This window comes from Python bivittatus, unplaced genomic scaffold (assembly GCF_059951505.1).
Source record: "Python bivittatus isolate LINGU-HERP-01145 unplaced genomic scaffold, Pbiv_v1 ctg000310_np1212, whole genome shotgun sequence".
NCBI classification, from domain to species: Eukaryota; Metazoa; Chordata; class Lepidosauria; order Squamata; family Pythonidae; genus Python; species Python bivittatus.
The window spans coordinates 3,794,976-3,812,204 of record NW_028277054.1 but is presented as its reverse complement, the minus strand read 5'-3'; the positions used below and the strand labels follow the sequence as shown (position 1 = coordinate 3,812,204).

The window sequence follows — 17,229 nt, the reverse complement described above, 5'->3', positions numbered from 1 at the left end:
AAGCACGTTTGTGTGTGTGTGTGTGTGTGTGTGTGTAAGAGAGAGAGAAAAATCACACGTGTTTGCGTCAAGTGTGGCTTCCTTCTGAGTCAAAGGAGTCAGAAGGGACTTTTTCTAGGTTTCTTTAGAAAGCTAAGGATAACTTTGTAAATATTTTTTAAAATAACAGCGGCCAACTCCACAGGAAAAAAGAGTGGGGTCGGAGACAGAGGCCCTTGGTTTGCTCATAAAAAGTCCACATTTAAATGCTGGCAGGAGATTCCAAAAATTCTGGGCTAAGGAATAACTTTGGGATGGTTCTTCCTTTGCAACCCTTTGAAAGCTTTCTGCTGAGGGTGTTTGAGTGTTTTTCAATAATAATAATAATAATAATAATAGTAATAGTAATAGTAATAGTAATAGTAATAGTTATTATTAGTAGTAGTAGTAGTAGTATTAGAATTAGTATTAGTATTAGTATTATTTAACACCATCAAACAACATCTGCCTATCCCAGGTCCTTGGGAAGGACTCGATAGGTGGATAAAAATGCTAAATCCAGTCTAAACATCTGGCTGACTGTGCAACGAACCATAATAATCCATTCATATCCCATCAGAGGGAACTCAAGACATCTATGAAAGATTGCAAGGAGACGGGGTGGGTGCCAGAAAAAACAGAACCCTTGCAAAACAGGTAAAACATAAAAAACTTCCCTGAAAACAGAGACAAAAGATCATCGATCCTATTTTGAGACAGACACCAAAACGGCAACAGAGACAATTTGCATTTCATACCCCTAATGGACGGATTTTCGTCAAACGCGGAGCTGCAAAACGGCAGTTATCTGAAACTCGATTCTCCGAAAGAGATTGTTGGGGCTGCATGTCTGTGGCTGACGTGCTCACGTCCAGACTTCTAAATCTGATGCATAATTTGTTTTCTGAGAAAATCTTTTCCTTCCTTCACCCCTCCTTTATGACTTAATTAGCTGTCCATAGGCTTGATCGTAGGAAACCAAGTGCTGTATTTTCTGACCAAGAGAGAAGCAGGGAGGGTTAATCTCCATGTTTCTCAACCTTGGCAACTTTAAGACGGGTGGACTTCAACTCCCAGAATTCCCCAGCCAGCCATGCTGGCTGGGGAATTCTGGGAGTTGAAGTCCACCCGTCTTAAAGTTGCCAAGGTTGAGAAACACTGGTCTATCTGATGTTGCAAAGCAGTTTCCATCTTGGGTTTCCAAAACGACTTGCAGAATCACAGCATGTTCGAAAACATTCTGAGTCCTGAGAAGCAGGACTCAGCTCCTGGATGGGGATGACCCAAAGCATTACAAATGGCAAAGAACATGCTTTCATCGCTTGCTTTTATTCTTCAACAGCATCCCCGATCAGGCAAAAATCATTCCATGGGAGGTTGGTGGCCCAGCTGTTGTCTTAACCTGTTTGCAGCTCAAGCTACAATAGGGTAGAAGCAATGGAGCAATTACATTTGGTCAACCCCAGTTCAGGCTGTTGTTTGAATCCAGTCCAAGGGCTGAAAGCAAAAAGGATCCCCATTTCTTGATGCTCTTAATTTTTTTGCTGTTGTTTTTGAGGTGAGGGAGTTCTTATGTCTTTTAAGATCAGGATGGTCGATGCTCCTAATGTTCTTGAGTTCTCTAGGATTCCTGTCTGGGAACAGTTCCCTGGTGAGTGGGGCAGTCTTCCCAGAACTGTTTGTGATCTGTGTTGATGGAGAAAAAGGTTGGGACTGTTTCTTCAGGGAGAGAAGCAAATCCCACTGGATTCATTTAGGCTTCACTCTCCAAAGTAACTCTCTGGATTCTGGCCACAGATGTTCGTCACATTTACACCTGCTGTTTGGAGGACCTATGCTCAGAAAACGTAGGGTTATAGATGGGAGGAAACTCACTCGCTCCTAAAAGATAACAAGAATTTGGGTTCGGGGTGGTGGAAAGACGGGGCAGGGCTGTGGAGCACCTGAAAGAAGAAGACTAGGCTTTGGAGACACTGTGCATAGTTAGTGGGACAATTCTGGGGAGATCGATCAGCATTGCTCAATCTTGGCCACTTTAAGATGTGTGGACTTCAACTCCCAGAGTTCCCCAGCCAGCATGGCTGGCTGGGGAACTCTGGGAGTTGAAGTCCACGTATTTTACAGTGGGCAAGATTGAGCAATGCGGAGACAGATGATGCCAAATTTCACATGGGGATCCGAAATATCTAGCTGCATATTTGCCATCAAGTCTCTAGTTTAGATTTCAGCCGCAAGGCATTAATGTTGAGTTCTCGCTCCTTTGCACAAGCAGCTGCTCCTTCAGGTGCGTGATAGGAACTGAGAAAGGGTTAGGTGGGTGTGTAGCTGTCTCGCCGATCTTGGGTTTTGCAGAACGGCAGTTTCCCACTAACGTTTGCTGTGGTTGGCAAAGGAAGATCTGAGGGAAAAAGGCAAAGTGGACAAGGTTGCTAAACTTCCTGCGATCAAAGAACTGTTTTCTTTTTTCTTTTCTTTCTCTCTCTCTCTTCCTTTCTTCTTTCTTTCTTTCTTTCTTTCTTTCTTTCTTTCTTTCTTTCTTCCTCTTTCTTTCTTTCTTTCTTCCTTTCTTTTTTTTTCTTTCTTTCTTTCTCTCTTTCTCCCTTTCTCTCTCTGTCTTTCCCTTCCTTCCTTCCTTCCTTCCCTCCCTCCCTCCCTCCCTCTTTTCTTTCTTTCTTTCTTTCTTTCTTTCTTTCTTTCTTTCTTTCTTTCTTTCTTTCTTTCCTCTCTCTCTCTTTCTTTTCCTTCCTTCCTTCCCTCCCCCTCCCTCCCTCCCTCCCTCCCTCTTTCTTTCTTTCTTTCTTTCTTTCTTTCTTTCTTTCTTTCTCTTTCTTTCCTCTCTCTCTCTTTCTTTTCCTTCCTTCCTTCCTTCCTTCCCTCCCCCCTCCCTCCCCCCTCCCTTTTTCTTTCTTTCTTTCTTTCTTTCTTTCTTTCTTTCTTTCTTTCTTTCTTTTTTCTTTCTTTCTTTCTCTTTCTTTCCTTTCTCTTCTTCCTTCCTTCCTTCCTTCCTTCCTTCCTTCCTTCCTTCCTTCCTTCCTTCCTTCCTTCCTTCCTTCCTTCCTTTCTTTCTTTCTCTTTCTTTCTTTTTCTTTCTTTCTTTCTTTCTTTCTTTCTTTCTTTCTTTCTTTCTTTCTTTTTCTTTCTTTCTTTCTTTCTTTCTTTCTTTCTTTCTTTCTTTCTTTCTTTCTTTCTCTTCCCCATCTCTCTTTCTTGAGATCTGATAGCTCATATTGGTATCCTATGTCCTTAACTCAGTATGGAAATAAACATTGGGCTCTTTTCAGGTTAAAGGACAGCAAATGTATAGCTTTTCTTGGGCCAAGGGATGCACAATAGATTTCTCGCACAGAGCTCTTCATCAGTGGGTGTGAACACAGTGTGTGTACCTTTGTTGACACATCTTACTCCACAGTGGTTTGTGAAGGAAGCCATGATTGGCAGGATTCCCACAATCTGTTAAACGCAAGCCTAGCAAAGCCCATGACAATTGTCATGTGTGAATCCAGGCTATTGATTAGGTTTGGGCATTGCCCAGAATTCTTCGGCAAGAGTGGAATATATTCGTTTAATTAATTCAATGCATACCTCACCCAACTCCCCATGACTCTGGGCAGTTCACAGGAAAAAAATTCTTTATTTATTATCAAATTTCTAAGGCTGCCCAGCTCCATAACTCTGGGTGACATGCTGTCTTAAAAACAGTTGAAAACTATATAATGGGTAGAAAAGAACAATAGACACCCAGGGAGAGAAAGCCATAAATCATAACCTTCAACACCAGATCTTCCCACAAGGGGCCTGGCACACTCCCTAACCCAGGGCCTGGGGAAGAGCCAGGTTTTCAAGGTTTCCCTAAACAAGGTCAGTTTGAATCTCAGAATGCTGGGACCGTGTCAGAGAGAAGGCCATAAACATTGAGCAAGCGATTGCACAGAATGGTGGAGGCGAGCATCAGAGCATTGCAATGTTCTTTTCAGGGTCCAAAGACTTAGCAAAGGAGGGGTGCTTGGAGGCAGTCAGGGCTGATCTACAGAGTGTCTCATTCAGCCTATCCCAGTGTTTCTCAACCTTAGCAACTTTAAGATATGTGGACTTCGACTCCCAGAATTCCCCAGCCAGCCATGCTGGCTGGGGAATTCTGGGAGTCGAAGTCCACATATCTTAAAGTTGCCAAGGTTGAGAAACACCAGCCTACCCTGTCTCACTGGGTTGCTGTGATTCCCACAGAGAACCGAGAAGACGGTCCCTTGAGAGCAGTTGTCTTTCTTAATTGGAAAATTATTTTTAAGTCACTCCCTGTAATCTAGCAAATATTAAGCACAACCCCTTCTAGGACTTTTTTTTTAGCAGCATTATATCAGCAGTGAAAAGGAGTCAATACATTCTTCTATGTCAGTTTGCTTTCCAGCGAGTGGGAAATTCATGTGAGATGGATGAGAGAATCCCAGACCAGGGTGTGTGTGTGTGTGGGGGTGTGTGTGCCAAAATTCCAAGGGGGGCATACAGATGTGAAATTGGTAGAAAGGTTATCGACACACACACAGTATTTTTCAAATGAAGATGTAATGAAGTGAGAAGAGGGACGTAAGTGGGCAAGCTAATGGGAAGATGGGCGTGGGGTGCCCGCAGGGTGTGGCAAAAACGTCAAAGTGGTGGCCTCGATAGTGCAATCAGAGCAGCCATCTTGACTTTTTTGACAGACACCTCTGGATAGGCACGAGGAAGATGTAGGGGCTGGAACTCCAGCGTGGCCTTCTGCCATGCACAAAATGGCCGGCACTCAGGTGAGAAAGCATGAGGATTTCCAAAATGTGGGCATTCTAGTGAGTGACACAATTGTGTGAACCCCTGACATTTGATAAAAGTCAACAATGAGGCGCTTGTTCAGAAATTTGTTCTAACTTGCATAGGTGTGCGTATATGTTGTGGAATCGCTATTAAATACAGGTAACAGCTTTATCTAACACATTTGATAAGTGCTACTTTATATATATATATACACTTTTATTTACTTATTACAGGACTAAAAGAAAAACAGTGCGAAAACAATTTCAACATTTATATATAGAACAACTGTGCCCTCGTGTGGCCAGAATATCTCCTTTTATTTACTTATTACAGTACTAAGGAGAAAAACAGTGCAAAACTGATCTCAGCATTTATATATAGAACAACCGTGCCCTCGTGTGGCCAGAGGGCAACCTGTCATGTCAATGAGCAATTCTGGAACTTCTATGTTCACCCAAGGTCTCTATTCCACCCTTTCCTGGAAAGATCTTCACAGCAGCTTCATACATGTCGAATGAAGTCATCCAGGGCCAATAATCAATGAGAAGCTGCGCCAGGTGAGCAAGGCCTTTACATGGCAAATTGCACAGATGATCGTTACCGTTTTCCTGGATCCAAACGACTTCCTGTGCAATACTGAATCCTTACCATTTGCAAATTAGGTTAGCTTCTTCCCCAATTTTGCAGAACGGATGTCTGAACCCTAAAACTACCTGGGAAGTTCAAGTGGGGGGGGGGATTTAATTTAGAAGTCAAGTCTCTTTAGTCCCTATTTTACCTTTGCTGCTTAGATGGAGAAATTCTTACATACATACAGGTTGCCATTCCTGTAATTCAGACTTTCTCAACCACGGCCACTTTAAGATGGGTGGATTTCAACTCGCAGAATTCCCCAGCAAGTTACATCACTGCTCCCTCTAATAGCAAACTCAGCTGATGGTGGCTACCAACTTGGTTGGCTTCCAAAAAGGCTTGGATGAATTCATGGGATCAGGGGCTCTTAGCCTTGATGGCAGTGGGAACTGAAGGCCATCTGCTGGGAGACCACTGGACTTCCTTGTGCAGTCAGTTGGCCACTGGGAGAGCAGGCAGCGGGACTAGATGGGCCCGGGGTCCAATTCAGCAGGACATGCCTGATGTTCTTCTGTTTTTATCTTCATTCTCTTGCCCCTCTAGCTCAGTGTTTCTCAACCTCAGCAACTTTAAGATATGTGGACTGCAACTCCCAGAATGCCCCAGCCAGCCATGCTGGTTGGGGCATTCTGGGAGTTGAAGTCCACACATCTTAAAGTTGCTGAGGTTGAGAAACACCACTTTAAAGAGACTGAATTAGCATTCTATATACTCATTTCCACAAGGTTATTGATGTGCTTCTTACAGAAAAGCTTTTTGATCCCCTTCTTCCAAGATATTCAAGTCGTGGGAATATACTTCGATACGTGAAATGACTTTGGACCTTAAATCTGACGTAGAATCTAATTCAAAGTGGAAACCATTCCTGGACTTTCACTCAAGATATGGATTTGTACCTCATCCAAAATGTGGGGTTGTTTTACGTTTTATGTATACAATCCACTTCTAAATTTTATGGCCTATTTAAAGCCGGAGATTCAATTCTCTCCAAAGCTAGGTTGGCTACACATATTCAAGGGCCAGAATAAGGCATTGTAAAGTAAATAACTCATTAAGTGGTTACTTCTAGCAGCCAAGTTAGTCATCTGGATGATATTTCAATGGCTCTTTCAGTGGATAGATGGAATGATAGGATCTGGTTTATAGCTATATTTGGGAAAGTCTCTGATAATATCCACTGTATGGTCAGGGACAGTAGAGAACCATTGTTTTTCAAAAAATAGGGGAATGTCCTTGTTTATGAAAGACATACTTTCTGGAAACAGCGGGTATCAAACATTATGGACATGCAAAAACATACCAGCGCTATGCAAATTGTTTGATATTCCAATTAAAAAGTTAATTTAAACCAACGATTCTCAGTTTTGATTCAATCTACCCTCGCTTATCCTTTTATGTGGGGACTATACTTTGTTGACCCTGTTTCTAGACATTTATCCTTGCTGAAAGCTTAATGAGAATTTTAGTCACTTAAAGCAACAGGTTGCATTCAATCATTCATAATCTACAAATGATATGCCAGAAAACCTCTTTGACATTTTCAGAACCCTTGTTTACTCATTCGTGCTTTATTCTTTTTATGTTTTCCAATTTCTGTTTGGCTCTGTTAATACACTTTATCTAAAGAGTTAAATTCAGGAAAAAAAAGTAAAAATACAAGTGGATATCTTTCTTTAACCTATAGCCCTGTTCTCCCCTGTAATTTTAGGGGTGTTTTTGGAGGGGGGGACACATGTTAAAGGACAAAATGGGTGATTTAAGCCTCATCGCTCCAAAAGGGGAAAAAAATGAGCCCATTTCAAGGAAGGGTTTGAATTGCACCTTTAATAGTGTCTGGAATAGAGACTTGTGCACAAAATGTGGAAGCAGAGTTTCCTCCTACATCAGTGTTGTCCAAACTTGGCCACTTTAAGATGAGTGGACGTCAACTCCCAGAATTCCCCAGCCAGCCATGCTGGCTGGGGAATTCTGGGAGTTGATGTCCACACATCTTAAAGTGGCCAAGGTTGACGAACACTGATGCAGGATGTAATTGTGTGTGTGTGTGTGTGTAGACAACAGCCACTAGGGGGCATGTGATGCTTGTAAAACCAGCAAGACGAGTCTCCCAGGAGTGATCAAAAAGAGGTGGAGTTGGAAAGTGAAAGATTTTATTCAGATTCAGGGGGGAAAAAATGAATAAGAATACATCTTTGCTCTGAGAAAATGACCTACAGGCCACTCCAGAGCACAGCTGGCCCCCACTAGCACTTCTGAATACTGCCCTGAGTTGAAAGTAACTCCTACGTGTAGAAATCTAGCTTATGAGGGAAAACCCTATCGTTCAGCCCGCTTCCCACTGTATTCATTTTCTACATGTGGGAAATTAAAACAGCAACTTGGGAACATTAGAAAATGCTACTCTCCATAACAGAACTAGTGAAACTCAGTTTATCACAGAGGAACATAGTCAGGTGACGCTGGCGAGTCTGTGAATCTTGGGAAATGTCCCTTGGTGCATTTTCCATGACCAGCAAGTTCTGCAATGGGTGCCTTCTGACCGTCACAACAGACACATCTGCAACATTGGGAACTTTTGAAAGAATCAGGGGGATCCATGGCTCTCCTGAGAATGACCAAATCTGGCCATTCCCATGGCTGTCACCCGAAATCTTCCCTTGGTGAAGCCACCCCATGAAATGGGGGAGTAAGAGAAGCTAAAAGTTCTGCACTCAGGCGGGCTTTCTTGCTTTCCCCCAAATCCCAGACGTGGGATGCAATCACGGAGCAGCAACCCCTCAAAAGACGTGTTCCCTGAGAATTGCCTACAAGTGAAAGTGAATCTCAGAGGGCTCCCCAAATAAACGTCTCACATGATATGCCAGGTGTGGAAAAGAAGAAATGGCTTTTTAAGGAGGGAAAAGCCCCATGGGAGTCAATCATTCTGGCCAGGCAGAGAGTTCACCTGCAAAGTTGTCCTGGTTCTGCACACCAGCGAAAAGGCCAGCAGTTGGTGTTTTAGGGAGGAATGCCTCTTCCAGACTAGCTAGCGTTGTAATAAATAGAAGAGAATGCCTCTTATTTCAGAACTATTTGTATTGAAGTGAACATTTAACCAGAGGTTCAGTCTACAATATATTAAAGTTAATTAGCCAGGTTGGGGTGGGGTGGGGTGGGGTGGGGTCGGGTCTCAACCAACCTAAGTCAGCATGCGAACATAAGGTGTGGAGGAGTGTGTTGTGTTTCAGGCAAAGAGCATCTGTTGTGAGCATTTTGTGGTGAAGGTGTTGGACTGGCATCGGGCAGAGACGGTTTCAAATCCTCTTCCAGCCATGGATGCTTCCTGAATGACTTTAACCACCAGTCTTTCTCAACCCAACAGCTGTCAAATGAGTCTGCAGAGACTATTCTACTCCATCCTCAGCTACAAAAACTCGCTTGGTTAACTGGCCTGCCTCACCCGGTTGCTGCGGTGGGAAAAATTAAGAGGAAGGCACCCTCTGTATACTGCCTTACGCTCCTGAACAAACAAGATGTAAATAAACATTGTGCTAAACAAGAGATTAGCTTTGGTGTATGGAATGGATGAGACTTGGATTGCATTCACAAAACCTCCTGCACTGGATTTACACAACAGCAAAGCCACACAATGGTGTTCACCAAACCTGAACAACCAGGACGCTACCAAACCTTGCAGCATTAACTCTTAAGGGTGGCTTAGAGTGTTGTGTCGGTTAGTTTCTGATTCAAGGTATTGCGTGAGCCCAGGCAATGTATTAAAATAGTACCCATGTTATGCATGTCGTGTGAATGCAGCCATGAGGGGATAAATCCCTTGCCTTAAGCCATAATGTGCTTTCGTTAATGATAGCTTAGTGCATTGTATGAACACAGCCCCTTGGCTTGTAAACCATGATTTATTGTGGATTGGCATGCAAACCCAGCCAGTTGTACTTTATTCAACAAACTATGGTTTAGTGCAACGGGAAGAACCCAGTCTGTGGTTCAGCCTGTGGTGTGAGCCAAACCCGTGTACGTGAGAAGGAGGGAAAGAAATCATGTCGGCCACTTCAACCAAGCTTGTGCGAGGACACCCCGAATGGCGGCCAGTTAGGGAAGCCTCGGGGGGGAAAGGACATTTAATCCGGGAGGCGCCCTCCTCTCCGCGGGCAGGTGATTTTACACGCGCACACACACCCGGGGAGGAAGGAGGGTCTGACAATGGAGCGTGCAACGGCCTCAGTTTCCCGCAACCTCGTCTACCTGCCCCGGATAAAGGCACGGTCGATCGCCGCGACTCACGAATGAACGAGCGACTGCCGCTCCCACGCGGGGAAGGGGGACTCGCGCTCTCCCGAGAGCGGGGAGAGGGTATATATACGCGGGGGGGCGGGTGGCACCGAATGGGCGTGGCCGCCCCTGCCCCGCCTCTCGCGGCGGTGCCAAAGGCGCCCTGGGCGGCCGAGTAGCTACTCGCCACGGGAGTAGCGCTGCAGCCCAGCTGGGAAGAGGCGACTCCGCAGGCTCCGAGGCAGAGTCGCGGCGCAGCCGAGCGTCGGGCACCAGCGCCAGCGGAGGACCCGCCACCGGTGCTCGCCCTCTCCACCGCCCCATGGGCGCGCCGTGGCGGCCGTGCGCTTGGGCTAGCCTCCTCTGGGGCTGTCTCTCTGGTAAGTCGGCGGGCGAGGGGCGGCCGCCCAGCCGGACTCTGCCAGGCCGGCCCGCCCCCTCCCTCAGCCCGCTCCGGCCGCGCTCGGGCTCCCGCTCCCCAGCTGCCCGCGGAGGCTCCCCGCTGGCCCCTCGCCGCCCGGCCCGGCGGTCGCCGCCTGCCCCTGCCCTGCCTCGCCCGCCCGGCTTCTCCCGCTGCCCGAAATGGCCGAGCGAAGTTTCCTCCCCCCCGCCAAGATGGCCGAGGGCCCAAGAACCTGTTTCCCTGGCTGGCCGCCCCGGGCTGGGCGAGGCGCGGCGGCGGGCGGAAGGCGGGCGGCCGGGCAGGCAGGCAGGCAGGCAGCGCCGGCCAGGAGACGCCCTTCGCGCGCTCTCACCTGGCCTGGCCGCGCTCCGCACCCGCCGGACCCCGGCAGGAATGTGGGGAATTTCAGTCGCAGCGGAGGGAGCGGAGCGGAGGGGCCGCCGGTGCCCGCCTCTCCCGGCTCACCGCGGGGCGCCCCCGCGCTCGCACGCCCAAGTTCTCGCTGGGGAGCAAACCCGGCTGAAAGCGCCGCAGGATTCTGGCTCTTGCTTGCCGATCTCTCCCGAGGGAGCTGAGAAAGTTCGGTCCCTCCCGGTCCCTGCCTTGCCAAGCGGCGCAGGAGGAGGAGAATCTGGCTTAATCATGGATAGCACCCTTAAACACGGATCCGTGGGACGCACAAGCCATGATCTCCGGATTGAGCGACTAAAAGCCATGCATTTCTAAGCCCCCCCCCCGTGAAGAGTTTGTCCTATATTTTTTCTCCCTCCCCAACTGAAAGTCTTAGGAGCTCCTATCTAGCATAGCTTCATTCCTCCCAAGCGGCATTTATTCCATGCCCGCGCATGCACCTCTCGTTCTGCTGGGTGGCATACGATTGCTCCGATGCTTGCTTGCGCACTCCTGCCATTCGGGGCTGGTGATGAAAAGACAGCCCAGGTTCCCTGTGGGCGCTTCCCAGCCCCTGGACTAAGTAGTTGCTAAGCGCCTGGCTCTTGCCGGCTGCCATCCTCCACCCGCCCAAGGATAGAAGATGCCATTGCAGAACCTGGGGATGGAAGACTTGCGGCTGGAGTGCTGCTGTGGCTCCAGCTTCTGAATGCAGACCTCCTGGGTCAAAACAGCCCTTGTGGCTCACCACCTGGGTCCCATCACATCACCTGCTAACCTCAGCTGAGGTGGGCTTGCGTAGATTGTGTATCAGCATTGTGGGGAATCGGGCATCCCATTCCACGTTAATGAACTCAGCAGTTGTCTTCTGTTAATCCAGGTTTCGCCGATGGTGCCAATGTAGCCATTGCCAGTTTTCTAAAACCAGGGTCCTTGGAAAGAGGCAGGAATTAGGAGGAATCTGGTTGCACCTTTTCAGACTAAGACATTTTATTAAAAGGCAGAAGCTTTTCTGAGCTGCAGCCTCCTTCTTCAGTGTATCTGATGCCCGATGAAAGCTGATGCTAAAATACCTTAGTTTGAAAAAGTGTTGTCAGACTCCTGGTTTTTGACAGCCATAGATTAACATGCCCCTCATCCTAGAGTGTTGAAAGAGACACTAGCTCTTGCAGAAAGTTTAGAGTTATGCCCCCATAATATCTTGGGGTTTGAAACAGATAGTGAAGATTGATGACGAGAAAGCTCTTTTCTCCACCTGATAACCTGTAGAGATTAAAGTGATGGGATATCTATAGGAGATCTATAGGAGATCCCATCACATGAATCTACCACATGACTGTACTGAGCTCCTCAGTTGGGCCTCATTAAGTCAAAGATGGCTAAGTGCACTGAGGCTTAGCAGCATGTGTGAATCCAGTTGGCTGGGTTCCCACGTTACACTGAACTACGTAGTGAGTTTCTTTGGGCTTAGCATGCTGTGTGAACCCAGCCAGTTTGTGGTTTGTTTAATATCTCATGATTGATTAATCCATGACTCAGGGCAGTGTGTAAACTATAGTGTACTCTCAACTTCTGATCTTCCTTCCTTCCTTCCTTCCTTCCTTCCTTCCTTCCTTCCTTCCTTCCTTCCTTCCTTCCTTCCTTCCTTCCTTCCTTCCTTCCTTCCTTCCTTCCTTCCTTCCTTCCTTCCTTCCTTCCTTCCCTGTATTCTGAAATAGTGGGTTGGACCAGATGATCTCAAGACCCCTTCCAGTGCTCTCATTCTTTGATCTAATACAGGTAGTCCTCAGTTTAAGAACGAGTTCCGTTCCCAAGGTCTGTCCTTAAGTCGAATTTGTATGTCAGCCAGAACAGTATTATTGTATAATACTGTGTAAGTAGCATTGTGTGCTGAACTATTGTGCATTTAACTCGAATCATTGTGTATTAAACTTGAATTTTGCTACAGTAGGCTCTGTTCTTAACTTTGGGTGGTACTGTCTTGTTTTCTGCAGCATCCTTGCACATCTCCCACAACACCCTAGCAGAGAATTCTGGGGTGTTTTCTCAGGAGTTGAAATGCAGTGCATCTGGAAGGTGCCAGGTTGGGATAGATATCTTCTTCACGGGGAAGTGGGATCATGGAAGCCAAATTACATCCCATAGGTGACCCTTGTGACAGAGGATGAGATTTAGTAGAATGGTATTTTCTCCAGGGCTGGGACAAAATGTCTAGGAACTCGTCTAAGAGGTCAATTTCTTAGGTTCTTGCTTAGTGTGGACCCTGAGAAGGGTTTGTTTATCTTCATTCATGGTTGAAGCGGGCTGCTGTTGTTTCTCAGGTCACATCCTTGCAGCATCTCCAAGGGGGTTAATCCTGGGAACGTGTTCTTCTCATATTGTTGCAAATTTACATAGTTTTGCTGCTGGTTTTTCTTAAAACCTGGCATTTGACAACAATTCTGTGTTAGGTATGGAATTTTCTTTTCTGGAAAGAAACTTATTTTGGCCTCATTCACACATCATGCTGAGTCCTATGTGTGTGGCTTCTCCTTAGCAAGAGCCCAAGTGTAGTGATCGATAAACCATGGTTTATGGTTTAGCATTCTGTGCCAACTGTGCCAGTTGGGGTGCAAAGTGTCGCTTCGCACTTTCTTTTGTGATTTCTGCTGTGGTCCGGTTGTATCAGTATGTTTTGCTAGAAGCGCCTTAGGCTGGTTGGAATTAATTCACTAAGGAAACTTGAAATTGCTAATTAAAACAAATGGTCATGCTAATCTGTTTGTTTTGCATTCCAACCCGTTGTAGTTCAGAAGCTGGATATATATTTAGGCGTGCGTGCTGCTTTATCAAAATCAGACTTAGAATTTTTAAACGCTATCTTCCTAAATAACGTTGGTCAATCTACTACCAAGTAAATTACACTGAATTGGAATCTCTGCTTTGTCAGGTAGTTAGATTTTCCGTGCTCTCCATTTTGGTTTATCTCTGCCCCCCCCTCAAAAAAAGTCACCTCCAGAAATTCAAACAGGTGACTTCAGAGTGTTTAGAGCAGTTCCTCCCAGAAGCAGCCTCTTCTTTTCCTAATGGCCACGCAAAGTGCCCACAGCAGCTGTGCAGATGGTTAACAACCTATGATTAGGCAATTCCCAACTTTTGGAAGCATGTGGGAGTTTTAGGCAGAGCAGATGCGATATGTTCCCTCAAGGTTAAGCCAAGGAATTCTCCCTTGCTTCACATCTGATAGCCAGTAACTTGAGTTGGCAGTGCCTTCTGTAAAATTTACCAGGCTTTTGAATTCTCCATCAAGACCTTGCAAACAGGAAGGAGGAGAGGCCATTTGAAATGCTCTTTTCTGGAAAGAAATAAATTGGGAGGGAATGCAGGTGAGATATACCTGTTTGGCATTTGGGCAGCGGTGTTATTATGGAAGATCCTGGGCATGTATCCATCTACGCCTTTCCTTTTTGCAGAGATAATTGTGGGGTTCTAGTCTGGCTCTCCAGAGAGAAAGGTGCTTTGTTTGGTCCACTCATCCGGTTTGAGGATTCCTGCAGGCACTTTCCTGTGTCAAGAAGGTTGCAGGATGCCCACAAACCCTGAAGGGCTGCCCACTTTTTTTCTTTCTCCTTTTTTTACCCGCTTAGTTATTTTGGAAATTTGGTAAGCTGCGGTTTATTTCCTGTTGCTCAGAAGTAATGATGATTATTCTTTCACTGGTCCAGCCCTTTGGGAGAACATTTACTTTGGCTGCATCTTGGTGTAAGTCATCATTGATGGATATTTGTATCTACTAATCCAAAACCTTCAGTGCCAGATTGCAATTCGGATCCTGGGCAGGACGTTTTGGAAGTGAACATTTTCGTACGCGGGTGTGCCATTTCTGCTTGGTCCACTTTTATTTCCTTCTTTTTTGTACTTTTACATATACCAAAGTCTATCTTGGGCTTTTCAGAGGATGGGCAATAGGGTGAAAATAAGTAGGAAAAGTCAAAACTAACTAACTAACTAACAGAGCAAAAACTAACGTTGATATTGGTTTAATTACATGAAATGCTGTTAAAATGATTCCACTGCCCAGAGTCACTGGGTGTCAGGTGGCATATACATTTAATAAATTATGCCTTCCCCTTCTGTCACATTTAAAATTTCTGATGTGTCGTCAGAATCTTCAGGGGGCACCCTCAAAGCCTGGGGGCTACCTGGGATCTTAGGGTGTGCAACTGGGGAAATACACAAATATTTCCCATTAATTGCACACTTGGTTGTGACAGAGCCAGCTCACCAATCCACTTTCTTGCCTTCTAAGTCCTGCAAGAAAGGAACTGATGGGTTTTTCTCTAAAAAGAAAATGGCTGTTAAAAAAATGATAGGCATTTTGAATTTGTTTTAAATCAATTGGAACACAAACGCTAAGCAGCTTTTAAAATCTTTTTTCTCTCCCTCCCTCCCCCCCCCCAAATAACTTTGGAGCAATCTTTGATATTCTCAAGATATGCAAGCGTTTAAGTTAAGCAGGCTGACTTTTCTTTTGGGAGAATATCACAACAGCATTTTTAGAACTTCCTTACAGCTTGTCCAAGGGGGGGGGGAGGGTTGGAAGTCATGTAAAACCCCGTAGGGGCATGACATAACATCTGTATCTCTCTGGTCTGAGAGATTAAAAGAAAGTAGGCTGCATAGACTAGTGTTTCTCAACCTTGGCAACTTTAAGATGTGTGGACTTCAACCCTAATCCCAAAGGAGGTGATCTTGATAACTAGTCTAGGTGCAAATAAGCAATTGGGTATCGGCAAAGGTGACAAGCAAGTACTGGAGCATCTAAAACCAGATATATGGGTGAAGGGCAAAATCACAAAATTCTGCCTTATTTCAGCCATGTCATGCAATCAAAATCACTGGAAAAGGCAGTTATGTTCAGAATGGTCAGCGGCAAAAGGAAACGAGGCCGCCAGAAAACATGGTGGCTGGACACCATCAAAGCCAACACCAACTAGACCATAAAACAACTAAAATAAGTTGTACAGGATGGGAAAATGTGGAGAGAGCTGGTCCATAGAACCACCAAGAATCGGACACGATTGAACCAATAGCAACATCATCCTTGTCGCCTTTACTCGGAAGGTCTTCTGCTGCTGAGAGCTGGGTCTGGCCGGTCATACTTCAGGCCTTTCCTTTCCAGTTTAAAATGCTTTTCAGGGTTAATTGTGTGGGTGTGGAGGCTTGCTGTGTCGTGCATTTTGTTCTTCTGAACTGGCAGGGAAGTATCCAAATTCAGGGCAGATAGTTTGTGAACTTCTCAAGGCTGTGCTGACAAGAATCTTTATTCTCCCTTCCATGAATAGCACTTTTGTAGAATAAAACACAAAGATAGCTTGGCGTTCCATGAGTAAACAACCTCTCGATTTGCTGTTGGTGAGTGCTCTTATTTGGATGAACTCAAATGCCACAAAAGTGTCTCTTGGGACTCATCGGCCGACTGGCTGAGATGGGGAGGAGAAGTGGGAAGCCCCAAACACCTGGAAGAAGGCCTTCCTGCTTCTTTTCTCCAGCCCTCGCACGCTGTCTGCCAGTTGTTCTCTTGCTCACTATCACAGTCCTCATCGAAAGACTGCCCAGACTCTACATTTCAGACTTGCTTTAAGGGTATCTCCGGAGCAGAACGCTTCTAGCCCCAGTAGATTAATCAGCAATAAGACAAACTGTTAAAACAGAAAGTTGAATTAATGAGAGTCACTGGCTGACAGCTGGCTCCTTTTGTACATTGTGAGGACGATTGTATTGTGTGTGCTTACTGCATAACTTGAGAAGGTCGCCAAGGTGCATAGATTATGTGCAAAGAAAACTCGGTGCTGGCTGTCTAGTAAGTTTTATAAGCTATTCACAGGGTTCTCCATTCCCAAGTCATAAAAGAAGTTTGTTAATAGCTTTTTTTTTTTTAAATCAGTTTCCCTGTAAATCCATTGTCCCTGGTGGCTTTTCAGCATCAGCTAACTTGAAACTCCACAGAACAAGTTGGTGACGGTTCTTGTTTGGGAATAGCATTCTTTCTCGAAGGAAAACCCTTACTTTCCAGCCAAACATCTTGAAAAGGATTCTGAACTGCAGACGTCATGACCAAAATAGCTTAGGACATCCTAGATGTTTGTGCTTCTTCCCCAGACCCTGCCATTTGCAATATCTCTCCAGGGGTATATACTGGTGCCTTCGCCAGCCAAGAGGACCCTAAATTTAAAACCAGTCTATACCCTCCCCCTGCAAAAACGAACATCAGACAGGACAGCCCCCTCCTAAACCTTCATTAACCATATTCTCAACATATTTAAGAAGACCCTCCCATTTTAAAAGTAAACTATTTGGGGGGGAGCTTAAATCTTCCTTTGAGGATAAATATAAACTTGTCTGGATTCCAGACTCAGACCTAATCTATTAATGGCGCATGCCTGCGCAGGGATGGAGAAGCAGCCTATATATACTTGGGTAGGACTGATAAATCCTCCTTGGCCCCTTCTCTTCCTGCATAGTCTTTCTCCCCCTCCTAGCAAATGTGTGGGTTATATTGCTTATTCCCCAAGCGGTCTGAATGCATCTCCCCCACCCCTCCCGCCCCTCTCTAGGAGCCAAGATTCATCATTAGCATGAGAAAAGCTGTCTGCAAGCCACAGTCAGGGTAGAGTTAACCCTCTCTGCCCCTGTTGCCCTGCGGCTGGTTAACCATCCTGGGCAAAGCTTTGGGAGTGGAGGTCTGTTGG

General features: G+C 45.8%; 1 protein-coding gene across 2 annotated transcripts in view; it reads left to right on the top strand.

The window, feature by feature from the left end:
- The first annotated feature begins 9,834 nt into the window (after window positions 1–9,834).
- The window catches only part of NECTIN2 (nectin cell adhesion molecule 2), a 57,285-nt gene continuing 49,890 nt past the window's right edge, over window positions 9,835–17,229 (top strand). Inside the window, exon 1 of one of the 2 annotated variants that reach the window (XM_088139876.1) lies at window positions 9,835–10,085. In XM_088139876.1, coding sequence (XP_087996002.1) covers window positions 10,028–10,085 — 58 coding nt within the window. In that variant the 5' untranslated portion in view covers window positions 9,835–10,027. The remainder of the gene's footprint in view (window positions 10,086–17,229) is intronic. The other variant, XM_088139874.1, reaches the window with a different exon arrangement.